The sequence below is a fragment of the Tenrec ecaudatus genome, chromosome 14, assembly GCF_050624435.1.
Source record: "Tenrec ecaudatus isolate mTenEca1 chromosome 14, mTenEca1.hap1, whole genome shotgun sequence".
In the NCBI taxonomy this organism is placed as follows: domain Eukaryota; kingdom Metazoa; phylum Chordata; class Mammalia; order Afrosoricida; family Tenrecidae; genus Tenrec; species Tenrec ecaudatus.
In genome coordinates this window covers 30,418,777-30,446,519 of record NC_134543.1, presented here as the reverse complement: position 1 = coordinate 30,446,519, position 27,743 = coordinate 30,418,777, and the positions used below count along the sequence as shown (strand labels likewise).

At 42.0% G+C, this 27,743-nt stretch overlaps 2 protein-coding genes across 2 annotated transcripts in view; one reads left to right on the top strand and one right to left on the bottom strand.

Annotated features, from left to right (window-relative positions):
• Positions 1 to 8,615, top strand: part of BBOF1 (basal body orientation factor 1) — a 60,459-nt gene extending 51,844 nt beyond the window's left edge. Inside the window, exon 12 of the mRNA XM_075530833.1 lies at positions 7,369 to 8,615. Coding sequence (XP_075386948.1) covers positions 7,369 to 7,380 — 12 coding nt within the window. The 3' untranslated portion in view covers positions 7,381 to 8,615. The remainder of the gene's footprint in view (positions 1 to 7,368) is intronic.
• Positions 436 to 27,743, bottom strand: ALDH6A1 (aldehyde dehydrogenase 6 family member A1). Its single transcript, XM_075530832.1, has 12 exons — positions 27,611 to 27,743; positions 14,735 to 14,794; positions 13,594 to 13,668; positions 13,272 to 13,433; positions 12,945 to 13,023; positions 12,223 to 12,525; positions 10,813 to 10,934; positions 9,845 to 10,034; positions 9,462 to 9,643; positions 7,860 to 8,039; positions 7,505 to 7,603; positions 436 to 2,465 (listed from the first exon to the last, which is right to left on the bottom strand). Exons 1-12 carry the CDS (start codon positions 27,656 to 27,658, stop codon positions 2,361 to 2,363), a joined length of 1,605 nt encoding a protein of 534 aa, XP_075386947.1. The 5' UTR covers positions 27,659 to 27,743; the 3' UTR covers positions 436 to 2,360.

The window sequence follows — 27,743 nt, the reverse complement described above, 5'->3', positions numbered from 1 at the left end:
ATAGTGGTTCAACTTTCCCGTACATCTATCTTCTTGCCAACTTACCTTTCCTTTACTGGCCAAGAGGCTCCAAGGGAAAGTGAACTGATCAGGACGGTGTGATTTATGGAGATTTAAAGTAATATCCATAATAAAGAAAGGCATATCACTGGGTATACTTCATGCAAGTGCTTTTTGTACCTCTTTAGGATGGGAAGCTTAGATTGCCTTCTGAAATAAGAAGCCTAGACAAACTGTATAAGAATATGGCAAACACTTTTCTACTTTGTCATATTCATGGTTCTTTAGAGTTTTTTTGTTCTTTAGTTTTAAGACCTAACAACTCTTGGCTTTGGGTAGAGATGGGGAGTCAGAGTAAATAGAGGACAAAGTCATTATAAGGAAATATAGCACCATTAAGAAACAAATCAGGTATTTTTCTCTAGGAGATTTTTATTTGTAATTTTAAAATTCATAATTCACACAGCATATTATCTGAGAAATGAGGTCATATCAGAACAAAAAGAAAATGAAGTTTATAAGAAATTAAGTTTATAAGCCACTAGTAGCAATGTTTTAGGTATACAGATTTTTTTCTTCATTACTAAACAAGAAACTCTTCTGAGCAGCAAGTAGCTGGTCAAGTGAGTAAAAAAATTCTTCCAATGAGAGCAATATAATTCAAATTAAAATTTTTAAAAAGTGATTTCCCTTAGATGTAAGGAAAATATAGGAGCCGCTGTGAATATATTTAATTCCATTTGGAATTTAGACAATATGACCTATTCAACCCAGTTGACAGCTGTTGGACTGGATTAAGTATCACTACCAGGTGCAAGCTGTGAAGGAGCTAAAACCAATACCCCTGCTGTTGAGTTGATGCCGACTCATAGCAAGGCTATGGGGCAGATGAGAACTGCTCTAAAGGTTTCCAAGTGAGTACCTCTTTATGAAAGCAGACTGCCATGTCTTTGTGGCAGGCGAGTTGACATCTGTGATGTTTGGTTAGCAGCAGGGTGTTTTGACTACTGTGCTCCCAGGGCTCACTGGGAAAAAAACCAAGGCAGTCTGTTTTCAAAAGATAAATGCCTATTGCCTCACTGGGTCTTAAGTGAATTTTATTAAAATTCAGTCACCTTTAATGATGAACAATTCTGTTAAAAGTCTATAGATTGCACAAATATTTTGAAAGTTTCTCACCATCCACAACTCACTGAATAAGCCCCATGGAGTAGGTTAGCACTCTCCAAGTGACGACTGAGGAAGCAGATAACCACCGCCCTATTCCTTCTGGCTGAGCACCGGGCAGTGAGTCCTCTCTCAGGGCCAGCAGCCACTAGTCCACCGGGTGAATAGCATATCAGAAAGTCAGGGTTCAGTGGGGATGGTAGAGCAAAAATAATCTATTCTGTCCAGTACACCAACTACTCGAATTTAAGTGCTCTTTCCTTAAAAAGTATCACTAATGAGAAATGCAAGCTAGAGAAATGAAGAACATATACAATTCTAGTAAGGCAAGAAATATCAGGCTAATCTTGCTCAAGGCAAGAGTCTTAATCCATTTTTCACAGTTACAACACCCCCTTGATTTCTGGGCCTATAGTAACTGTTGATAGAAGTTTTCTGAAACGCTTTCCCCCCTCATCTTTAAAGTCTTAATTGATGGCAGAAGCATTAACTAATGATTGCAGGAACAAATTCTGAAGCTTAACCCTTGGCACACAGAACAAAAAAGTTGCTTTATCCAATGCATACTGAGGTATCCTTGAGAAGTAGTGATATTCAGGTGCAAGAACACTGGCAATGATAGAACGAAATAGTGGTTATGAATCACTAGGAAAGCAATGTGGCCTTCAGCAGAGAAGAAGAGAGCAGTTGCCACGCCTTTGGGAAAAGAAGTGCATTTTGCCTAGTGTGGGATAAAGTGGAGGCTCAGGAAAACTTGGCCGCAGGGTTTCCCCCACCAGCATTTATGTCAGGCTGTGTTTGAGAACCAACCAAAGGCTGAATGGTTTCTATCCAGTATCTCCATCCAAGAACTTCTCTTCTAATTATTAGAATTAGAAGACCCTTAAACACACCAACTTTCAGGAACACACTTTAGAAAATAGAACTCAAGCTCTCATTCCAAATAAGCATTTCACAGTTACAGTTACCTCAAAACAGAAGTAGGAAGAGTGAGTAAAAAACTGGTTTTAAAGTTATACTAGATGTCTCCCTATCACAACTTTTCATTGACTAATGGTCCTGAGAAAGGTTTTAGTGATAAGGGATTTCAATCCCAGGCTACAGTTAATTATTTGGACAAAGTTGGCAAATGAAGTTGGCAGAGAATAAAGGGAGATTACTCAGGACGGACTGAGCCTGGATGGAGCTTGTGTCTAACGGCCCATGGTAGGCATGACCACGGCAGGTGAGGAAAGAGTGGCATCTTCTTCTTTCCACTGAGAAGTGATGGTCTTCAGCTGAGTGTAGAACTGGATGCCCTAGAGGGAACAAAGCAAAAACAAGAGCACTTGTCTACATTTCTTGGGGGGCAACCAAAATTCAACATACTGTTCTTGAGATAATCCACATAAAAAAATCTTAGCATAATACTAGCACACAGTAAAGAGTTAAATTTTAACTATCATTATTATGATATCTAGTTATGTTGAATTAAAACTTCTAAGCCAAGAACTTTGAAAAATAAAAATTAAACAATGTAATCTGGTGAACTTGCAGGTCATTCTGTCCTTAGAGCTCAATGTCATGCGCTCTAAAGTCAATAGATTTGGTTCAAACCAAACCTACAACCCTTATTGAGTGCAGTGTAACCTTGGGCCTCCTCTGTGACAGCATTGTTGTGAGGAGTAAGAGAGACATGCATTAAAAATGCTGCCTAAACATATGTACAAATGTGCTTGAGGCCATGGATGTATATATGGATTGTGATAAGAGTTGTATGAGCCCCCAATAAAATGATTTTTAAAAATCCTGCCTAACAAATGTCAGTTTTCCATTTCTTCCCATGAAAATGGAATAAAAGAATGAAACATTAGACCTTTTGAAATGAAATGGTCAATGATAATCACCTCTAATTCTATAGTAAATTGGAAAAATCAAAATATCCTTCAAATAAGTCCAAAGTAAAATGCTTGCTATTATACAGTAACTTCTATATCACCTATGACATGTGAGTCAAAAGCAATCATGGCTGTGCGAGCGTGATGAATGCTGAGAGCACTCAGCTAGGAATCCAAAGGTCACTGGTTTGAACCCACCAGTCACTCAGAAGAAGAAACACGTGGCAGCCTGTTTCTGTAAAAAGTATAGCCTTGGAAACGCTACCAAGCAGTTCCTCTCTGTTCTTTTGGGTTGTTATTGTTATGAGTTGGAATTAACTAGATGGCAATGGGTATACACAGGTATCTATGTGTGTGTACATACATACTGTATTTTTGCATATAATGCACAGCATTCACAGGAAAATAACGAGGTGAATTGTGTGGTTTGCAAAAATCCTCTGACCTATGCTTGTTGTTGTGAGGAGCCGTTGAGTAGGTTTCGACGCACAGTGACCCATGTACCACAGAGCAACACATCGCTAGGTCCTTCGCCAGCCTCGTAGTGGTCCTTAGGTTTCAGCCCGTTGTTGCAGTCACGGGTCAATCCATCTTGTCAAGGGCCTTACTTTTTCTTTCTCTTTCCCAAGCATGATGTCCTTTTCTACGTACTGGTCTCTCCTGACAACATGTACAAAGTACTTGAAATGAAGTCTTGCCACCCTTGCCTCTAAGGCTATAATTTGGTCAAGACAGGTTTTGTTTGTTCCTTTGGCAGTCCATGGTACTTTCAATAATCTTCGCCAGCACCATAAATTCAAACGCATTTATTTTTCTTGGTCTTCTTTAATTCAATGACCAACTCCCCCACCCCCATTTTTAATTGATTTTTGTTTTGTTTAAAATCATTTTATTGCCCTTATCACAATCCATACATACATCCATTGTGTCAAACACATTTGTACATTTGTTGCCATCATCATTCTCAAAACATTTGCTTTGTGCTTGAGCCCTTGGTATTAGCTCCTTATTTTTTCCCCTCCCTCCCTGGCCCTCCTCCCTCATGAACCCTTGATAATTTATAAATTATTATTATTTTGCCATAACTTAACAATGTCCGATGTCAATGTCAGGCAGCTGAAAATACCACACCTTGGGTGAGGCACACCCTGGTCTATAAAGTAACTTTGCTTTCCTTTTTTTAATATAATATTCACATATCACATAACTTCCATAGTTAAACCGCTTTTAAAAGTTGTATATACATCACTACAATCAGTTCTAGTGCTCCCTTCCCCTTCCCCCATTCATTGTTTTCTCTCTAAATCCTCCTGCCCTCCTTACCTCTCATCCCCTCTTAACCTTCTTTTCCAACACTTAAATTTACTCAGTGCTGGGCATTCGTTGATCTTTTGACTGCTGCTTTCATGAGCATTGATTGTGAATCCAAGCAACACAAAATCCTTGACAATTTTAAACTTATCTTTATTTATCATGTTGCCTATTGGTCCAGATTGCTGAAGGATGAAATCCTTGATCTTCATCAGTAAGTGCTTAAGTCCTCCTTACTTTCAGCAAGCTAAGTTATGTCATCTGCACATCGCAGGTTGTGAATAAACCTTCCTTCCATCCTGAAGCTGCATTTTTCCTCATATAACCCAGTTTCTCTGATTATTTGCCCAGCATTCAAACTGGATAAGTGTGGTGAGAGGACACAATCCTGACACATGCCTTTCTTGCCTTTAAACCAGACAGTATTCCCTTGTTTTGTTTGTACAACTGCCTCCTGATCCAAGTACAAGTTCCGGAATTCCCATTCTTCTCAAGGCTATCCATAGTTTGTTACGGTCCACACAGTTGAATGCCTGGGCCTAGTCAATAAAAAGCAAGTGCACTTTCTGGTACTCTCTGTTTTGAGCCAAGATCCATCCAACATCAGTAGTGATAGCCCTTGTTCCATGTCCTTTTCTGAATCTCTGCCTAAATCTCTGGCAGCTCCCTGCCAATATACTGCTGTGATTGTTGTTGGATGATCTTCAGTAAAATTTTACTTGCATGTGGTATTAACGAAATTGTTCTCTAACTCGAGCATTCTGTTGAGTCACCTTTCTTTAATGTGGGTACAGAAATGCTGTCTTCCCATTAGTTGGCAAAGTAACGGGTATAGACGAGTGAGTGCTTCCAGTACTTCATCAGCTTGTTGAAATATTTCAATCGGTAGTTCATCAATTCCTGGAGCTTTGTTTTTTTGGCTTGTGCTTTTAATGCAGTTTGAACTCTTTCTTTCAGCACCATTTGTTCTTGCTCATATGCTACCTCCTGAAATGGGGGAAAATCAACTCATTCTTTTTGGTACAGTGATTCTGTATTCTGTCCATCTTCTTTTGATACTTCCTACATCATTCAATATTTTATCCACAGAATTTTTTACTATTGCAACTCAAGGCTTGAATTTTTTTTCTAGAATTTTTTCAGTGTAAGATATGCCGAGTGTGTTCTTTCATTTTGGTTTTATAACTTCAGGCATTTGCACATTTCTTTATAATATTTTACTCTGTCTTCTGGAGTTGCCCTGTTCTGTCAAGCTCTTTGACTTCATAATTCTTCTGTTTGTCGCAGCTCCTCTGTGATCAAGAGCGAGTGTCAGTCTCTTCTGACATCCACTTGGATCCTTTCTTCCTTTCCTGTCATTTTAATGACCCTTTGCTTTCTCCATCAGGTCTTCTGTTATTAGTGCTCAATGCAGCAGTCTGTTCTTGATATGGCCTCAAAATTCAGGTGGGATAGACTCAAGGTTGTGTTTTGGTTCTCTTAGGTTTGTTTTAATTTTCTACAGCTTCAACCTGAACTTGTCTATGAGCAATTTGTGGTCTGTTCCAGAATCAGCCCGAGGCCTGGTTTTAGCTGCTGATATTGAGCTTCTCTATGGTTTCTTCCTACAGATATAGTCAATTTTTTATTTTTAATGTGTCATCTATCTGGAGAAGTACTCACTTCGGGTGACTCTGCTGGCATTTGAAATACCAGACAATGCTTACTTAGGCAAAATACAGTATACATATTTTTAAGATGCTTGTTTGATGAAATTGTTATACTTTTGACATAAGATATATGATACAACTGCCCTTTATATTCTATTATTTCAGAACCATTCCTTCTTGTGCTCTTTCTAGAATGCAAAATATCAATTTAATTATCTAATGATTTGAGACTTCAACTGTATACAGTCAATCCTTTCTTCCACGAATCCTCACCTACCAGACCAATTTAAACCAATTTAAAAATGGAAGGAAAAACTGTTTCATGCAACAGTTTTACTCTGTATTCCCCCCCCCCCGAAAATACAGTTCCCAGTATTAAACTAATCAATTCTACAAAATCTATAATGGGCGGATGATCCAATCAAATCAGCCACAGGGTTGACTTCTTAACAGCTGGACTGTCATATCCCCTGTGCTTACCTATAGAAGGGTAAGCCTATATTGAAGACATTTGATTAATTAAGGAAGGTTTTAAAATGACTACTGTCCATGGGACTCTAAAGAACTAGGGCTATTTCATTTCTTCAACAAATGTTTGGGCACTTGTTTTGTGCCACGTACTACAGGCAAGTATATAAAATATAAAAATGATCAGTATGGAGGTCTTTTTAACGTGGCTTAAAGAGCCCCACATGACTTGGCCCGTCTACCTCTCTAACATCTCCTGTTGTTCTCCCCCTCCCTCCCTCCCTCCCTCACTGTGCTCCAGCCCATTTCTGCTGTTTGAGCATGCCAGGCTCATCCTACTTTAAGACACGTGCACCTGCTGAAGGATGTAGTGTACTATTGGTCAGAAAACCGTAAGATAGAGAGCTATTATTGTTATCTTCATTTTATATGTGAAGAAACTTGACCAACAGAGAAGATACATAACTCCCCCCAGGTCACAAGGCAATTTACTAGTGAAGCTGTGATTTGAATCCCAATAATTTAGTTTCAGGTATGCCTTGTCTTTCTTGCTCAGTGTTGTACTCTGTACCTGGTACAAAAAAAGTGCTCACTACATTTTTTTTTTGGTAATCAAGAAACGATTATAGTGCAATGGGAGCACATGGGAACATATGCAACCCAAGCATTGAGGCAGAGATGATTTGGGGGAGGAGTCTATTCTTGACACTGAAATCTGCCAGACGACTGGGCGTTAGATGAGACCAGGGAGGTGCACGGCAAGGACACAGGGAGAGGAAAGGGCACACCCAAAAGCTTAGACTTTTCCAGGTTCTTTCACCAAATCTATGTTTCATTGAGTTAGTCAGGAAGAAACAACTTTGGCAAAATCTCGTGAACTTTTCAATCTTTTCTAGGGGACCTACTGACACCATTGCTGAACTAAGTACGATCTCCCAGAAGCTGCTAGCAGGCCTTTCTTTGAGGAATCCTTACTCCTGAATATGTTCCAGAAAGTTTAACAGAGAGAAATAATTTTAAACGGAAAGTTACCTGTTTGCCATAGAAATTGGTGTCTCCTCGGAAGGACGACCGAGAGCCGGTGAATGAGAACATTGGCAAAGGCACTGGAATGGGGACATTCACACCCACCTAAAAGCACAATCCACGTCAGCTACCAAGGAAGAGCCCAAGTGAAGGGACCCTCCATTCAGAAGCAAAAGGCATCAGAGAGGTTAATTCAATGCCCCCCTTGCACCCCCGGAACTTTTACAAGGAAGCAAAGGGGCATTGTGGGGTATGAGAAGGGCGATCTTTAAACAAGTTGCAGTGACTGATGATCGTTTCCTGTCACCCAGAGAGGAAACAGAAGTATCTATAAGAATCTCCCAAAATTCTGTTTACGAACCTGTCCGACATCCACCAAATGGGAATATTTCCGAGCAGTGGCTCCATTGGTGGTGAAGATGGCGGTTCCATTTCCGTAAGGGTTGTCATTGACAATCTTGATGGCTTCATCCAATGTGTCTGTTTCCAGCACCACAAGAACTGGACCAAAAATTTCCTCTTTGTAACAGGTCATGTTTGGCTGCCAAGCATGATGTATCCAGAAAAGAAGTCAGTCTCTAAGATTCTATGCTTATTTATTACTTGCACTTATTACCCCACCTTTGACATGGACAGTACTTATGTTAGCAATATCTTTTCCTCTTAAACCACCTATTAAAAAAGTTCCCTGTGTTCTACTTCCAAGTGTCCAGTTACACAAACAGTGCCCCATCAGTTTCCTATTCACTCCACCCCTCCCTTCCTTCAAGCACTGTTTTTAGGACTCATGACCCATCACTAGCTCTAACAACTATACAACTTGTTTTTATACAAATTGCTCATGAAAATTAACTTTTATACATCAATATAACACTAGACCTATCATGAGAAACTTTCTGCTTAAAGAAGCTCTCTGCGAAGTTTTCTGTAACATCCACCCTTCATTCTCATTCACCCCTTTCTCTCTCAAACGAACCTGTACATTCATACTCTGATATCACAAACATTCAAAAAATCTTACATTACCACAGTGAGTGAGCTGGGCTTACTTTTTTTCCTCTCTGGCTCTGTGTTGGAAGATTCATAATTTCTACTAATACTCGACCCTTCTATTACTCAATAGGTTAGTGAGGATACATGAATTTAAAAAAACAAGAACACCCAAAAGCCTCTCCCAAACACCAATTTAATTATAAATTTTACCTTCTCAAGGCTTTCATATTTTTTATAAATAAAATTCGACAGCTCAATTATTATTATTTCATCATTTTCTGGTGAATATGTCAGTAAAGTTTCAGGTAGAGTGGGCAATCCAAAAAATCCTAACTGGTTGACATATTGATGGAGACACTGAAATTGCTAAATGAGGGGAACTTCAAAAAGTTCATGGCAAAACACCATTATCTTCTAATTCCTTTTGAATTGCAGGTCAGTCTAAACAGGGACAGACAGTTCTAACCTAGAAAAAAGGAGCTCTGTGGTCTAAACCAGGAGAAAAATGCGGCTGTCTACTCTCACAGGTACAGCCTCGGAAACCTATCGGGGCAGTTCTACACCGTCTGATAGGGTCGCTTTACATTGGTGGTCTAAATATTAGGCTGGTAACTATAAGGTCGGTGGTAGGAACCCACCAGCCATCCATTCCTTAGGAGAAAGAGAAAGCTGTCCAGTCCTGTAAAGATTGATTATCTCAGAAAGTCTAAGGAACCATTCTACTCTGCCCTTCATATGAGTTGGAATCAACTTGACAGCAGTGGGTGGGGTGGGTTTGGCACAAGAAATATGCAGCCAGAGAAGGGGATGATGATGAAGAGTGATCAGGGGTTGGTACAATCATGTGAAAGTGAGGGGAAATTTATATAACATTAAAGGGCAAATAAGAGCTGTTCCTAAATCAGATGTTATAATCCAGGGACTGCCTATAATCAAAAGTTGATAATGAGATGATTATCTGTTTGTTCACCTTGACATTTGAGATGATAGTTGGCCCAACAAAGTTGCCATTTTCATAGCCTTTGACTTTAATTTTTCGTCCATCAAGAAGGATGGACGCTCCTTCCTTGGTACCACTGTCAATCAGATTACAGACTCGCTCTTTGGCCTGGGGAGTAATCAGAGGGCCAAGGTCAGCCCCAGGCTGGTCCCCTGCAAAACAACAAGGCATTAAAAGTCCTTATTAACAAAAATATGAGTACTAACAAAAAGATGACTCCAAATGAAGAGTACAGTATAAAGAGAAGTAATGGGAAGAACACATGATTGATTCCTCTGGCTAGGAAGTGCTAAAATCAAGGGTTAAGTGTCACAGATGCAAAATCTAAAGGCACTAGGCAGACGGTTGATTACCTGCATTGACTCTCAGATTCTTGGCTCGCTCCACTAGTTCTGGCAGCCACTTCTTGGCTTCTCCAACCAGGATCGCTGTTGAAAGAGCCATGCAGCGCTGACCAGCAGCCCCAAATGCTGCTCCAACCAGCTGGTTCAGGGTATTTTCCTTGTTGGCATCTGGCATGACTACTCCATGGTTCTTGGCTCCCTAAAGGACAGAGAGTACCGTATATACGCGAGTATAAGTCGACCTGAATATCAGCCAAGGCACCTAATTTTACCACAAAAATTGCATTTAAAAATTTGCTGAATAACTCGGCTTGTCCACGAGTATATAGGACATGTGAGTCTTCCTTAACCCAATACAATTGAGCTATGAGAATGCCTCTTCTGTTGTTTGAGGACAGAGAGATTGATTCTCATCGTTGACACAGCCGAAGTCCTGGCAGCACTGAGTGCGTTTCCAGATTATGGTGTCATCACTGTGCCAGCTGATAATGTGCTTACTTTGATCAAAACTCTATTCTCTCCCCGTCAAAAAGAGCCCCAATCACATTTAGCCTAACTGATAGATAGGCTAGATACTGCATCTCTCAGAGGCAAGAAGAATGCCCCTCCTGAATTAGGGAGGAATCTGGGGCTGGCTGGAGTTTCCAGTCACATGAAGAGCAATGCAAACAGTTTCCAGTCACATGAAGAGCAATGCAAACAGAGAGATGCCAACAGCGAAAATGCCAGAAGCTATCGACAAAGTTAACACAGAAGACAGATCTCCTGAAAAATTATTTTTAGAACATGGTTGTACATGTGCAGGTGACTAAAATGTCTTATTAGAATATAACTAAGTTCATGGGGAGACATTCAGGATGAAATGGTAATTAAGAAACACCAGTCTTAGGGTGGGATGAGTGGCTCCTCTAGTGAAGGGTTATTTCTAGGCAATTTTAACACGAATCAGAGAGATAAGAGAAAAAGAAATAAGTCACCATATTGGCTTGAACTCTCTTGCCATGTCTTGACCCTCTCTCGAAGATGTACTCTCCTGCCTGGTTGGACCCCACAAAGCTGATTGCTTTGATGTCCGGATGATCACAAATAAAATTCACGGCTTTAAGAAGAAAAGAAAAGATCACCACAAAGGAACAAATGACTACAGGCCATGGGCAATCCCTCTCCTCATGGCCAGGGACTAGAGAAATCCCCACTTTTATTTCTACCTTGGATTCTCATTTGGGGCTCTCTCCCTGTTTGCTTCTCTTAAGTTCTTCACATTGTAAATTTATCTGGCCCTTCCCTCTTGGTTTTTCTTCTTCTTGGCTAGTCCAGAAGTTTCATTATTTTTTAATTCCACTTTTCCACAATCGTTTGAAGCCCTTTTATACATTAAGTTTTCAGACTATCACCCTTATTTTCCTCTAAAACAGCAGCCTTTCAGTACTTCGATCTTTTTGTCCTGTGAGACTGTGATCGTTTTCTCAATTGTACCCAGGGCTCTCAGATGTTCAGCGTGAAGGTAACAGTTCTTGCATCCAGGAGTTGGTGTAAAGCTGACATGAGATACTAGACGAGGGGCACAAGGAACAGTGCCTGAAACATAGGCGCCCCGTTTAAGTATTAGATACTATGCTATGGATTAGAAGGTCTTTAGGAGTCCTGCTGGCATAGTGGTTACACATTGGGCTGCGATCTGTGTGGTTGGTAGTCTGAAATCACCAGCAGCTTCAAGGAAAGACTGGGCTTTCTACTTCCCTAAACAGTTAGTCTCAGAAACCCACAGGGGTCACTATGAGTCAGCAATGACTTAATCGCAGTGAGTTTAGTGTACCGTATATACTCTTGTATGAGCCAGTTTTCCAGCACATTTTTAATGCAGTTTTTGTGGTAAATTTCGGTGCCTAGGCTGATATTCGGGATGGCTTATACTTGAGTATATATGGTAGTTTGTTGTTGTTTTGTTTAAGTTTCTCTTGGGCCCTGGTGGTGTGTAGTGGGTTTCGTGCAGGTTGTTAACAGCGAAGCTGGCAGTTTGAAACCACCAGCCATGCATGGATCTGCAGTCTAGCAAACCCACAGGGACAGTTCCACCCTATCTTACAGGGTCCCTGGGAGTCGGAGTCAACTCTATGGCAGTAGTTGTTGTTTCTAAGTCTCAGGTCTATACGAATTCTTAGTAATAAATAGTCTCACGAATTCTCTCAATATTTATGTGAAAACGTTTTCCTTAGTCATGTCTGTCCAGCCCTAATCCATATTTCTGGACACTTAATTGATGTATAGAGTTGCTATTAGTAAATCCCTGTCTCTACAGGTTTCTTCACCTACACCGCTCTCATCCCCACGCAACACCTTGATTCCCTGGTAGCCATAGGAACAGCCGCATGCAGGAAGGTCGTTACCATCATGCTGTCCATGGATGATATTCAGAGTTCCATCAGGGGCACCAGAGTCCTGGAGCAATTTAGCAAGAAGCATCGCTGCCCCGGGAACTCGCTCAGATGGCTTCATTAGGAAGGTATTTCCACACACCATAGCCATCGGAAACATCCAGAGAGGAATCATGGCAGGAAAGTTGAACGGAGCAATGCCTGCACACACCCCCAGGGGCAGACGGTACGAGAAAAGGTCCATGTCTTTGGTGATGGATGGCATGGTCTCTCCCAGCAAGAGGGACGTCACACTACACGCATGCTCAACCACCTCTGGAACAGAGAATAAGAAGACAGGTCACTGGCTCTCCACACGACATGCTACTTAGCTATGCCAGGCCCTACCTACCCCTTCAGACAGGGAATGGCTCAGGTCACTGACAGAAGATAGAAACACTGACTTGCACTTCTCTGTGAAGAGGCTGTACAAAATGCAATTTTCTAAATGGGAAAAAGACAGTGAAATGAATATACCTACAAGCAGATCACTGAAGTTAAATAGAGAATGACACCTAAATCAAGCACCAGTATCTGAGAAGTGCTGTCATTTCCCCCCCACAAGAATTAAACCAGGTCTGATAAGGGATAGAAAGAGCCCCATTGCGGAAGAAGCGACCTCCCATTGTGAGCTCTTTGCCTCCCACATTGCTTTGTTCCTTCCCTAAACCACCCTCGCGTGACTCCCAGCTTACGTAGGCCTCGAAACACATCTCCTTCGGCATCAGCTAGGGTCTTCCCTTGTTCCAATGTGATTAGCCTGGCGATTTCTTTCTGCAGGGAAAACACACATAGAAACTGGCGTAAAGATGTGCCTCCTTTTAGTTCTCAAGTAGCCAAAGAAGTACAAAAGCTGGGGAGAAGCAGTCCTTCCTGGGAAGGGCGTAATGCACATCCTCTCTCTGCGGTGTACGTCTGTCTGCACGACAGCATCAGGGAAAGGCAACGGAAGGGGCTGCTGTGGGAGTAGCAAGTATCCCCTAAGCACCAACTGGGAACATTATGCTATTCCATTTTCTTACCAAGTTTTCTTTAATGAGTTGCTGATAGCGAAGCAGGACCTGCTGACGGCTTAACACGGAAGTGTCTGCCCATGCGGGAAAAGCACGTTTGCAAGAAGCAACGGCTGCGTCCATTTCAGCCTTGGTGGCCTGAGGAACCCGACCAATGACCTCGTTGGTGGCCTGATAAGAAGAAGCAGCACAGGGTACTTTGTTCCTGCCCCACATTCTCCACGACAGAGGCAGGACGACCTACTTCATGAGAGGCCCTCCAGCCTCCCACTTTCCCACTGTGACCCCAGAATTCTCAGCTAGTCAATTTAACTCCCAAAGCTATGCTTACTGGGTTGTGGATGTCAATCCATTTGTCACTTTTGGAGTCCACAAACTTCCCATCGATGAAGAGTTTCACAGCTGACTGGAAAACAAGACAGAACACTTGGCACTGGTTTACTATTTTGCTTCTCCTTTTCCCTGTATAGAGAGGGATCTTCTGCTCTTGATAGAAATGTTGTTACTAGAAAAGGGATACACAATATATTGTCTATAACTCCAGAAAGAACACTGCTATTAGTTGACTCCAACCATAGTCAGGGCTTCTGAGGCTATACAATTTTACAAAAGCAGGTAGCCTCATGTGTCTTCTACAGAGTAGATGGTGAGTTTGAACCACTGGCCTTGTGGTTAGCAGTCCAACACTTCCCCAATAATCACTCAGTGCCATCGAATCAATGTTGACTCATAGAAACCCTGCCCTGTGGGTTTCTTAGACTGTAACTTTATGGGAGTAGAAAGCCCAGTCTTTCTTCCACAGAGCTGCCTGGTGGTTTTGAACTGCTGACCATGGAAGATCACAGCCTAATGTGGAACTACTACACCACCAGGACGCCACCCATATTTGTCTATAGTGTGTATCGAGATGAGATCAATATGGTGATGTTTCTGAGAATCAGAAATCCCTGCTAATCACACAATGGAACTGAATTACTATCAATAAATAAGCACACTTCACTGTGATGTTTATATTGAAAGAGCATCATACTTTGTGTTAACAATGATCAGCTCCTACGACTTTTTGGCCCAGATGATTTTCTGTTACATTTCCAGGGGGCAGGTATTACCTTTATGATCAAAAGACTTATATAAAAAAAGTTTCTATCTATGTATGTTTTTTCTGAGTAGTTTGCATCCAATAAAGTTTCAAATGGTAAAAAGACTAAAAACACCGTGTTAGTGTGTACATACTTCCAAACAGAAAGGATTTTAAGCCTCAATTCTTATTTAACAGATTTTTGGTTCTGTAAAAGGTTTACAGTCAGTCTATAAAAACAACTCCAACAACACCTGTAGAAGCCATGATAACGCTTTGCACTTTTTGACACAGTAATCTTAGTTCAGAAGGAAAATATTTTACAAGAAGAAGAAAACTTCCTGGTGGTTCCTTCGTAGAAACCAACTTTTAGTTTTAAGCCTAATAAACTCACCACTGAAGAAGAGGAGAAGGAAGAGGATGGGTACCAGGTGGACTGAACCTTGGAAGAAATCTATGAAGTAAAAGAATGATTATTTTGATAAATGAGAACATAATAACATTGTTAAAAACTGAATGAATGACTACTAAAGACTTAACATTAGACTAAGGACTGGGGCTTCCTTTTAAGGACACTAGTTTTAGCGAGAACGATAACCCAGAGTGCTTAGGGTTCGACGCCATTCAGTTGGCCCCTGACTCACAGTGACGCCATCTGATAGAAAACTGTTCCAGCCTGATACCAAGGGCTCAGGGAGAAAGGATGGCAACAAATGTATAAATGTGCTTGACACAATGGATGGATGCATGGATGAGCCCCAGATAAAATGACTAAAAAATAAAAGAAAATTGTTTCAGAGTTTTCTTGGCTGACACAAATGCTTAAGCTCCTGCCACTAATTGAGAAGTTGTAGCTCCGATCTACCCAGGGATGTTTCTTTAAAAGGTGGGCCTGGCAATCTGCTGCTGAAAGGTCAGAGCCTTGAAGACTTGTAGGTCACTTGTGCTCTGCAAACATGGGGTTGACGTTGATGGAATCAACTTGGCAGCAACTTACAACATAGCCTCCATGGATGTAATTCATCAGACCTTTAAAAAATCATTTTATTAGAGGCTCATACAACTCTTATCACAATCCATACATATCAATTGTGTAAAGCACATTTGCACATTCATTGCCCTCATCATGCTCAAAACATTTGCTCTCCACTTAAGCCCCTAGCATCAGGTTCTCATTTTTCCCCTCCCTCCCCACTCCCTTCTCACTCATGAACCCTTGATAATTTATAATTATTTTGTCATATCTTGCTCTGTCCCACGTCTCCCTTCACCCACTTTTCTTGTTGTCTGTCCCCCATGGAGGAGTTCACATGTAGACCCTTGAAATCGGTTCCCCTTTCCAACCCACCCTCCCTTGGCCCTCCCAGTATCACCACTGGTCCTCAAGGGATCATCTGCCCTGGATTCCCTGTGTTTCCAGTTCCTATCTGTACCAGTGTACATCCTCTGGTCTAGCTAGACTTGCAAGGTAGGGTTCAGATCATGACAGTGGGGTGGGGTGGGGAGGAAGCATTTAGGAACTAGAGGAAAGTTGTATTTTTCATTGTTGCTACATCACACCCTGACTGGCTCGTCTTCTCCCCAAGACCCTTCTGTAAGGAGATGTCCAGTGGCCTACAAATGGGCTCTGGGTTTCCACTCCGCACTCCTCCCCTCATTCACTATGATATGATTTTTTGTTCTGATGATGCCTGATACCTGATCCCTTCGACACCTTGTGATTGCACAGGCTGGTTTGCTTCTTCCATGTGGGCTTTGTTGCTTCTGAGTTATATGGCTGCTTACCTTCAAGCCTTTAAGACCCCAGACGCTATATATTTTGATAGCCGGGTACCATCAGCTTTCTTGCCACATTTGCTTATACACCCATTTGTCTTCAGCGGTCATATCAGGGAGGTGAGCACACAATGATAGGATATTTTGTTCTTTGATGCCTGATAACTAACTGATCCCTTCGGCACCTCGTGATCACACAGGTTGGTGTGCTTCTTCCATGTGGGCTTTACTGCTTCTGAGCCAGATAGCCGCTTGTTTACCTTCAAGCCTTTAAGACCCCAGACGCTATATTTTTTTTTTAAACATTTTATTAGGGGCTCATACAACTCTTATACATATACATACATCAATTGTATAAAGCACATCTGTACATTCTTTGCCCTAATCATTTTTTTCTTTTTTTTTTTTACATTTTATTAGGGACTCATACAACTCTTATCACAATCCACACATATACATACATCAATTGTAAAAGCACATCCATACATTCCCTGCCCCAATCATTCTCAAAGCATTTGCTCTCCACTTATGCCCTTTGCATCAGGTCCTCCTTTTTTTTCCCTTCCCTCCCTGCTCCCCCCGACACTATATCTTTTGCTAGCCAGGCACCATCAGCTTTCTTCGCCACATTTGCTTATGCACCAATTTGTCTTCAGTGATTGTATCGTGGAGGTGAGCACACAATGATATGATTTTTTGTTCTTTGATGCCTGATAACTGATCCCTTCAGCACCTTGTGATCACACAGGGTGGTGTGCTTCTTCCATGTGGGCTTTGTTGCTTCTGAGCTAGATGGCCACTTGTTTATCCTTAAGCTTTTAAGACCCGAGGTGCTATCTCTTTTGATAGCTGGGCACCATCAGCTTTCTTCACCACATTTGCTTATTCACCCACTTTGTCTTCAGCGGTGGTGTCAGGAAGGTGAGCCATCATAGAATGCCAATTTAATAGAACAAAATATTCTTGCATTGAAGGAGTACTTGAGTGGAAGTCCAATGTCTTTCTGCTACCTTAATACTAAACCTATAAATATATGTACATAGATCTATTTCCCCATCCTCATATATAAATATATTTGCATATGTACATGTTTTTATCTAGACCTCCCAGCTTTTTCCTCTATTTCCTTTGACTTCCCTCCTGTCCCACTATCATGCTCAGTCCCCACCAGGGTTTCAGCAATTCCTCTTGGTTACATTACCCTTGATCAGGCCTTTTCTTCTGTCAAGATACTGAGTGGGTGAGCACCCAACTATAAACCACTTGCACCAGCCACGTTCCTTAAACCACAGCGACAAGGGCCTCAATTTCTAGGGTAACCCAGGGCCCTTAAATTGACTCTGACTGATAGTCACCCTAGAGGGCAGAGTAGAATTGCCTAGAGTTTTTGGGACTGTAAACCTTTTACAGGAGCGGCCGGTCTCAATTTCCTTCCAGAGTGGCAGGGAGGTTCAAACTGTTAGCCTTGCTGTTAGCCTAACGTACAGTCAAATACATCATCAGGACGCCTTAATTTCTTTAAAAAATCATTTTATTGGGGGCTCGTACAGCTCTTATCACAATACATCCATCTATCCATTGTGTCAAGCACATTTTGACATTTGTTGCCATCATCATTTTCAAAGCATTTTCTACCTGATCCCTTGGTATCGGCTCCTCATTTTTCCCCCTCCCTCACCCCCCTCATGACCCTAGATATTTATAAATTAATTTTTCATGTCTTACACTGACCAATGTCTCCCTTCACCCACTTTTCTGTGTCTGTCCCCCTGGGAGAGGGTTATAGGTAGATCATTGTGATAGGTTCCCCCTCTCTTCTCCCACCTCCCCCTCCCCCTCCTGGTACTGCTACTCTCATTATTGGTCCTGAGGGGTTTATCTGTCCTGGATTCCCTGAATTTCAAGCTCTTATCTGTACCCATGTACATACTGTGGTCTAGCCAGATTTGTAAAGTAGAATTGGGGTCATGATAGTTGGGGGGAGGAAGACTTAAAGAACTAGAGGAAAGTTGGATGTTTCATTGGTGCTATACTGCACCCTGACTGGCTCGTCTCTTCCTTGTGACCCTTCTATAAGGGGATGTCCAATTGTCTACAGTTGGGCTTTGGGTTCCCACTCTGCACACCACTTCATTCACATTGGTATGATTTTTTTTGTTCTGGGTCTTTGATGCCTGATCCCATACATACTTCATGGTTACACACACAGGCTGGTGTGCTTCTTCTGTGTGGACTTTGTTGCTTTCTGAGCTAGATGGCTGATTGCTTAACTTCAAGTCTTTAAGATCCAAGATGCTATATCTTTTGGTAGCTGGGCCCCATCAGTTTTCTTTACCACATTTGCTTATGCACCCATTTTGTCTTCAGCGATTGTGTCGGGAAGGTGAGCATCATGGAATGTCAGGTTATTAGAACAACGTGTTCTTGCATTGAAGGAAGACTCCTTCATTTCTAAGATAGTCCTGATTTAAAAATTTAACTATGAAAACATTTAGCATGGTATCAAACACAATAGGTTTGAAATAAGGCAAATGAAAAAGTATTGCTACAAAATAATCTAAACTTTATTAAACTAAAATACCAAAACATGAAGCTATTGTTACTCGACATATCCTCCATCTGCGTCTAAACATGTCTGAAAGCAGTGTGTCCAACTTTCTAACCCTTCCCCAAAGAATTCTGTACTCTTTGATGTGTACCTCAACAAAAGGGCAGTTTGGGCATCCTTGAAGGAGTCAAATGATGTTCCCTTTAAGTGATCTTTGAATTTTGGGAACAAAAGGAAGTCTAAAAGGGCAAGATCAAGGTTGTAGGGTGGGTGGGATTAAGGGCTACTCTCAAAGAAGGAGCAGGTGCACTGTTATGATGATAAAATAATCTAATTCCTAACATGGCTATTTTGGTTACTGTTACTTGTCATGGGTGTAAAGAATGATATGCTACAGCTGAGAAGAGAACAGCTGCTTCTGGAGTGGCCTGGGGAAAAAGCCTGATTGATTAATAAGAGGAACTTAGCCTGCCAGTCTCCAGGTCATGTGTACATAAATAGACAAAGTATGGGGGTGGAGATTATCAAATTTAGATATTATTTAAATATACACACTCATTACCACAATCAATTTTAGAACATTTTCTTTTTTAAAAATTTTCTTCATTCTTATACACATTATCAGGTATCTATTTCCCCTCTGTCTCTGCCATAACTCAAATAAACTTTTAATCTAGTTACTACCTCTATAGATTTACCTATCTTGGATTTCATAGAAAGAAAAATTATACCAAAAAAAGAAAATTCCAACAACAAAAAAATAAATAACAGAAAAACCTCAATCCAAAAGAAACCAAAATAATAAAAAACTAGACCTGAAAAAAGGTTGAAAGGGACAACATGGTAAGATAGAGAATTTAAACCTAACTAGACATGTGATAAGAGACCTGGTGGCATCCTGCTGGGCTGCCAAGCACAAGATCAGTAGCTTAAACCTACCAGCTACACTGAAAGTGAAAGAGGAGGCTACCCACTCCTTCAAAGATTCCATCTGAGAAACCCACAGGGTCTCCAGTCAGACCAACTCGATGTCTCAATTACTGCAAAGTCACATGCCTGAGTCAATAGTCCGAGGGAATTCAATGGAGGCTTAATTCACATGGGGACTCTGCAAATGGGTTTTGGCTTTCACTGTCTTCCTTAGCCTTCTGTAAGCCGGGTGCTCTGAATTTAAGAAGCAATGCTTTTTGACTTATCCTCATATATGGTAATCTATAAGCAAGCGTTAATCTAAAGTACAATATGCCCATATAATCCTTGAATCTGGTTTTTCATATTATTTGTAATAGGCCAAAACTTGGAAACAAACCAAATGCCCCCCCCAATGAAAGAGTGAATGGGGAAATGAATTGTGGTATATCCAAATACTGAAATACTAGGCAGAAGTTAACGATACATGTAACCACACAGATGAATCCTAGAATTATTATCCCAAGTCAAAGAAGCCCAACACAAAAGCAGCACGTATGAGGTGGCTTCAAAAACTTCTTGGAAAAATTTCATTATACTTCTATTCCATTTTTCCACAAATGTTCTCAAGCCCCCTTGTACTTTTTTATTCCATCTCCATAAAACTAGAAAATGCAGCCTACTTGATAGTGTTGGAAAGTGAGTCAGTGATTGCCTGGAGATGGTAGAGAAGGGGTGGAAGGGTGGGAATGAAGGATATGTTCATCAACTTGATTGTGATCTTTTCAAGGATATATTAAAGTTTATTAGATTGTACATTTTTAATTTATGCACGATTCATTTTATGCCAATTGTATTTTAATAAAGCTGTTAAAATAGTACATATACCTTAAGGAAAACAATATATCCTGTAAGTAATATACATATCCTACAGGTAATACTTGATAGGTTATGGTTAGTAAATGGCATGGAAAGTTAGTTATGATAAGATAGCATTTTTTAATTATTAAATACTTTTATTGGGAGCTCTTACATCTCTTATCACAATCTATACATTCATCCATTGTGTCAAGCACATTTGTACACATGTTGCCATCATTTTCAAAGCATTTTCTTTCTACTTGAGCCCTTGGTATGAGTTCATTTTCCCCCCTCCTTTTTTCCCTCCCTCATGAACCCTTGATAAATTATAGATGATTATTTTCATATCTTACGTCATCCTCTGTCCCCCTTCACCCGCTTTTCTGCTTTTCGCCCCACTGTGAGGAGGTTATATGTTGATCCTTGTTGTTGATTCCCTCTTTCTCACCCTACCTTCCCCTTATCTTCCTGGTATCTTTATTCTCATTGTTGACTCTGAGGGGTTTATCTATCCTGGATTCCCTGTGTTGTGGGTTCTTATCTGAAGCAGTGTGCACGCTCTGGTCTAATTTGATTTGTAAGGTAGAACTGAGGTCATGATAGTAGGGAGGGGGGGAAGCATTAAAGAACTAGAGCAAAGTTTTATGTTTCATTGGTGCTATACTGCACCCTGACTGGGTCATCTCTTCCTTGTGACCCTTATGTGAGGGGATGTCCAATTATCTACAGATGGGCTTTGAATCTCCACTCCTCATCCCTATCCCCCCCACCCCATTCACATTGTTATGACTTTGTGCTGGGTCTTAGATGTCTGATAATTTATCCCACCGACACCTCATGATCCCACAGGCTGGTGTGCTTCTTCCAAAGTGGGCTTTGTTGCTGCTCAGCTAGATGGCTGCTTGTTTATCTTCAAGCCTTTAAGACCCCAGATGCTATATCTTTAGATAGCCCAGCACCATCAGCTTTCTTCATCACATTTGCTTATTCACCCATTTTGTCTTCAACGATTGTGTCTGAAAGGTGAGCATCATAGAATGCCAAATTATTAGAACAAAGTGTTCTTGTTGTGAGGGAGTAGATAAGGTAACTTTTAAATATAATTTTATAACACTAAAATGTTACACTATGTAACACTAAATGTAACATTGAAATAGTTTGAACACTCTAAAAATAACTTGTACGTTTGTTATAGAAGGACATTTTAGAAATATTCAAGGCTATTCAAATATTCAAAGTGATTAGGAGCCCTGCTTGGGTAGTGGCTTACAAGTTGAGCTAACCATGAGTTATCCATGAGATCAACAGTTCGAAACCACCAGCAGCTGCACAGAGAAAAGATGAGGCTTTCTAGTATCATATAATTACAGTCTCAGAAACCCACAGGGATAGTTCTACCCAGTCCTACAGGTTCTCCATGAATCAGAATTGACGCGATGGCAGCGAGTGTTTTTTTAAAATCAAAGTGAAACACTCAAAACTAGTCACGTCGATTCTGCCTCGTGGCAAACCTATGTGTGTCAGAGTATAACTGTGCTTTATGTGGTTTCCAATGGCTGAGTTTTAATTTTTGGAAGTAGCGCATCAGGGCCTGTGGTACACTCGGCTACCAGTCCCTTGGGTAGCAACCAAGTGCCTGAGAATCCGAAATACTCAGAACTGAGTTACAAGAGAACGCTGCTTGCCTGAAGGCAGACTGTGCTAATCAGTGTTGCATGAAGTACAAGCAGGTGGTTGTGCCTCCAGCTCTGTCCTCAGGAAGAGGTGCCAGGCCAGTGGGTCAACAGACAATCCCAACAGATGTCTACTCTGCTACCTCCCCCATCGCCCGTAAAACTATGGCAAGTCGTTAACTCTTTCCTGGAGCCCACGGTGTCGTATTTTCAGCCATGTTCCCAGTACACAGAACTTGGAGTACACAGTGGTGGTCAATCAATACATACTGAAAAAGAAAGTTCCACAGGATGGCTATATTGCCTGACTGGCCCCCACCCTGGCCAGGTTAAGTGGCCCTTTTTTGGTATTCCCATAGCAGCCTATACTTCCCCCAGCAGTTGCTCTGTGTGCTAACAGTCTGGTTACTTCCCAGCTAGACACCAAGACTAACTTCTATGAGGGTAGGCCTTGCATCTATCTGTTCCCCTACCTTCCAGAGTTGCCCTGATCAAGCTCACCACATACAGAAAGAAGTTAGCATACCTGATGGTTATACCTACTGAATGTTAATACACTATCACTGCATTATTATTGTAGATACCATTTTCTTTCTTTGCTCTTTCAAAACTATCAGTTTTCTTAAAACTTTCAACTCTGTTACTTCCTCTCATTCTTAGGAACTGACCATTTTCCCCCTAGTCAGAGAAAACAGAAACCACCAGATGAGAACTCTCAACTTCCCACTAGCAAACCTACTCAACTGGCCTGTCCTATGCCCATTCTTTTCTCTCCCCCTCCTCTTTCTAACAAGGGAAAAGTGACGGAACACAGAGGTACACAATAAGTATCTGTAGCCTGAATGCAGAGGTCGTTGACCTTTATTTAAAGGCAACTGCTCTTTCTTGTTCCTTAAACTTCTCCCTATTCAACAGTTCTATTATTAGCAATATATGCACAGAAAATACATAACCCTCTCTTCCCCAAACCTTTGTTCCCATGACTCTCCTTCACCAACAGCTAAGCTTCTTGAAAGAGTTCTCTGTACCAATTATCTTTATTTCATCTCCCACTCACTCTGCAATCAACTGAACCTCCAGGAACGCACAGTAATGACTTCCATGGATGCTTCCCAGCCCTCCTTGGACCTGTCCTCTCCACAGAGGTGACGTGAGTAATCACCCGCTCATTTCTGAACCCCGCCTTTTCACTTGTCTTCTGTGTTGTCCAGTATCTCTCCCACTGGTGGCCACGTTGTCTCAGCCTCTTTGCTGGCTCATCTGTCTACAGGGCCACTAATTGCCCAACTCTTCACGGCTCCATTCCAGACCACCTTTTGCTTACATTCCATATACTATCCCTAAGTGATTTTCTACTCTTAGGACTTAATTATCTAGGTCTAAATGATGCTCCTGATGATGCAGTTCTTAGCTGGAATCTCTCTTCACGAATGTCCATGTAACAAATTGCCTTCACCACATCTCTTCTTGGATGTTCCATATATATATATATATATATATATATATATATATATATATATATATATATATATATATATATATATACCCAACCAAACCTCACATATCATCTTCCTCTCATCAACTTGTAGGCCTTTCATGAACAGGGCCACTATTCACCGAGTTGCCCCCACAAAAACCTGGATTTTACCGCAACTCTTCCTCTTTCTCCACCACAAAGCACACAAGTCCTGGCAGTCTGTCCTCCAAGACATATTTGAGTCTATTCCCCCTTCTGTCTGGCTCTCATCATCACACCCGTCCATCCCCTCACTGTTTCTCACCCGAGACTTCCTAAAAGGACTCCCAACCTTTCATTTTTAATCTACTGATTCTAGTGTCTACCCATAGCTAAAACAGAAATCTGATTAAGCCACCCTCCTGCTTAATACCTGCCATAGTCCCCCACTACTCGTAGGATACAGAGCAACCTCATCTTGTTTCCAAGCCCCATCTTTACTTCTCCAGTTGATAGTTTAGTTTGTACTTGGCTGCACTCTACACTCCAGCCAGTCAGCACACGCTCTGTGCTCTCCCTGCTTTGCAACATGCCGCTCCTTCGGCTTGGAATTTATTTCATGCTCCTTGCTTGGCTCACTCCTAATCCTTTAGGTCCCCGTTTGGCCATCCCTTTCCCAGGAAGTCGCAACCTCAAGTCTGACACAGTAGAGTTCATACACCACCCTGAATTCCTCTTAGTGTTCACACCACAATGAGGAATAATAGCTTGTTTAATTATCCAGCTCTCTCCCCTTTGACCATAAACCATGGTGTCCTCAGCCCTTGGCATGGTTCCTGGTGTAAACATTCATTAATAGTTTGCCCAGTGAAGAGTGAGTCCTCATCAAGCAATCTCTTAATCTTAACTTGGCTTCCCTCTCTTATAGGGCAGAAAATGCACTGATCAAATAAGGAGGGTGCAGAACACTCTTGGGAGCCAATGTCACAGAACCCTTTATGTACCAACGATCAAATGGGACACACATTTGCTCTGTAAACTTTCACCTAGTGCACAATAAAAAAAGAAAAAGAAATGAGACCAGGAATACCCCCAACAGCTCACTGGAGCATTCTAAGCCACTTGGCTTTCTTTCTTCACTCACACACTACTTCCTGTGGTCAAGGGGGCATAGAAGGTATTATAGCTGGTGTAACCCATAACCAAATGAATAGTCTTTGACAGGCTGGATTGCCTATCTTTTCTTCATTTCCCAAGAAATTCTAGCACTAGCAATGTTGTTGAGGAAACTAACCTATGCTCAACTGCACCAAATTTTTTGCTCTCTCGGTGTGTACTGCTTATTTCATAGCTGCTAGTTCCTTAATCAGGAACTCCCTTCTCTCCTTGGCTACTGGCCTACAAGTCAGTTCCAGGGCCAACCCCTTTTGGAAGCTTTTCCAGAACTGTTTTAGTTGAGTTTGGAGCTCTGTCTCAATGTTTCCACTGCACCCTCAGCAGAGTTATCATTTTGCACTTATTATATTACACTAAGGGAGCTTTCAGGAGCCTTGGTGGTGTAGTGTATTATGTATTGGGCTGATAACTGCAAGGTCAGTAGTTCAAAACCATAGCTACATCATGGGAGGAGAAAGATGAGGTTTTCTACTCCTATAAAGAGTTAGTCTCAGGAAAACACAGGGGGCAGTTCTACCCTGTCCTACAGCATCACCATGAGTCAGAATCAATTCAATGGCAATGAGTTTTGTAATGGAGCTTTCAGTGAGTATTTTATCTCTCTTATCCCAAAGCCTGAGAAAGTGCCTGATGTAGGAAGAGATACCAAGTTTTAAGTCCCGAGTTCTCAGCTAAGTACCAAGTTGATTGACCTTGAGTGATCGTAAGTGACAGGCACCTTACTTAATATATTTGATTCTAATCCTTACTCCCTGGAGAGTGGCAGAGCTGAGCCAGTACAGCGACATTTCTCAGTGTCAGGATGAAACTATGTTCTTTCCACCAATCTCACTGAAGGAAATCACTTAATTTTTTGAAAGACTGGTTTTGTAATCTCTAAGTGGGAGTGAGAATATCTCCTGAAGCAGAGGTTGCAGATAAATATCACCAGCCACCTTAACAAAGAAGATAAATTGAATTCTCTTGAGAACTGAAAACATGATTTCTCCTCTCCTTTATAAAATCAAAACCCAAACCCACTGTCACTGAGTGGGTGATTACTATTCAAAGCAACCCCTTAAAGGACAAAGTAGAACTGATCCGTAGGGTTTCCGAGACTAAATTTTTACAGGAACAGGCAGACAGCTGCATCTGTCTCCCAAACAATGGCTGTGGTTTGAACTGCCAACCTAACATCTAAACCATAGCACTGCCAGGGCTCCTTAATTTTCATAGTCCTCTTAATATACAAAGCTGCCAGCGCTAGACTATTCTTTATCAGTTTCATGCTATAGCTAGCAGCATCCGGTTCCAGAAGATTATTTCTGTTCTTTTCCAAGTTGGTTCATAAGCTTCTTCAAACAAATCAGACAATAGTGTCTGTTTCTGCAATAAAGTATTTGGAAATAAGAATCTTCTTGATGAGAAGGATAATACTGTCAGATTAAGGCTCTCAGTAATTCACAGTGATGATGAGGGGTCAAGGAGAAAAAGCCAATTCCTGTAAAAGATTTGTACTGGAAAATACATGGTGGGAACTGTTTCTCCTCCAAGAACTTCTACTAAGAAAAGCTACTAGTGAAACAATTACCCCAGCAAGCCATATGAACTACACCGTCGGACACACACCCCTCTAAGCTCATTTCCCAGTGTCATGTTAAAGATCAAACTTAAATATGAACCTTGCTGCCTGTCAAGAATCTAGAATTTACTCTCACTGCCATTGAGTCAAATACTGACTCCTAGTGACCCCTTGCTGTGGGTTTCTGAGACTTACCAGTGGTTTCAAACTATCAACCATGTGGATCACAGCCCAATGCATAACCACTACACTACCACAGCTCCTTACCTTTCAGTGAAGTCTGGTAAACACCTAGAACCCCGGCTATACAGAGGAAGTTCCCAGACTAGATGCAACAGGTCACAAAGGCAATGTTTCCAGTAAGTTTGAGAATCTTGTCTGCCATAGTTCTTGCTCATATTATAAGTCCCGGTGGGCTGTGAACAGCAGTGGAGAAGCTAAGAACAGAGCCAGCAATCACCAGGTGCAGGCCTGAACCTCTGCCATCTCGTCGGAGGCTGGCTTCAGAGAGGATCCACTTGCCACGTGTGGAGCCGATGGGCAGTGTGGGGTGTGGGCACTCTTTGAACTGACTTTGGGGAACGTACTTCTTGTCTTCCTTGACTCCTACATTTACCATGCTGTTTTAAGAGTTTCAGTCCCTTGAATGTACGTGGATAGCTCTGTGTCCTTCCTATTCACTGAATGTGAAAACTATAACTTTGCTGAAGCAAAGTTCTGCTGAAAGTCCTGGCAAGAGAGGTGGCGCAGTCCACAGCCTGTGGAACACACAGCCTTGTGGGGAAGATAGCTCAGTAAATGGTTAGCTTCGGTTAAAACTTAGTGTACACTTTTAACAAAAAATCCAAAGTTCACTCAGTGACCCTCGCCCCTCTCCCTTCTTGCCTTACTTCTAATGCAGGACGTGGACGTATGGTGGAGGAAGGGGGGAACCTCCCCATTAGTGACAAGGGAAAGCAGGTGACCAGAGATAGAAGTTTCTTGGGAGAGAAGTGTCTGGCGCAGGCCTGGTGGGTGGATCGAGAGGTGAGAGGGCACAAGAGTGAAGGCAGGGAGAAGCAGGGCCGGGACCAGGGGAAGGGTGGCGCAGCTGCACACAGGCACGGGGCCAAGGTTTGATGGCCCTGGGCCGAATCTGAGGCGAGGGAGGAACGGAGCCAGGGGTGGGGAGGACAGGGTCAGGAGTTTACTGCGGGGTCGCTCAAAAGGTGGCTACGCCAAGAGGCCAGTCCCACCGAGATTGGCGTTCAGGGTGGACAGAAAGGATCCAATGTCTAGCTTCGAAATCCCTCGGCACCACCCGCACTCGCCTGCAGGATCCGGGCCCGCACTGCCGCCGCCGCCACCACAGCAGCCATGGCTCCTCGCCGCCGTTACTCCGCCACCTCTGCACTCGGCGGTGTCCTCCGAAGCGCTGTCGCTGCCAGGCCCCACCCTTTCCCC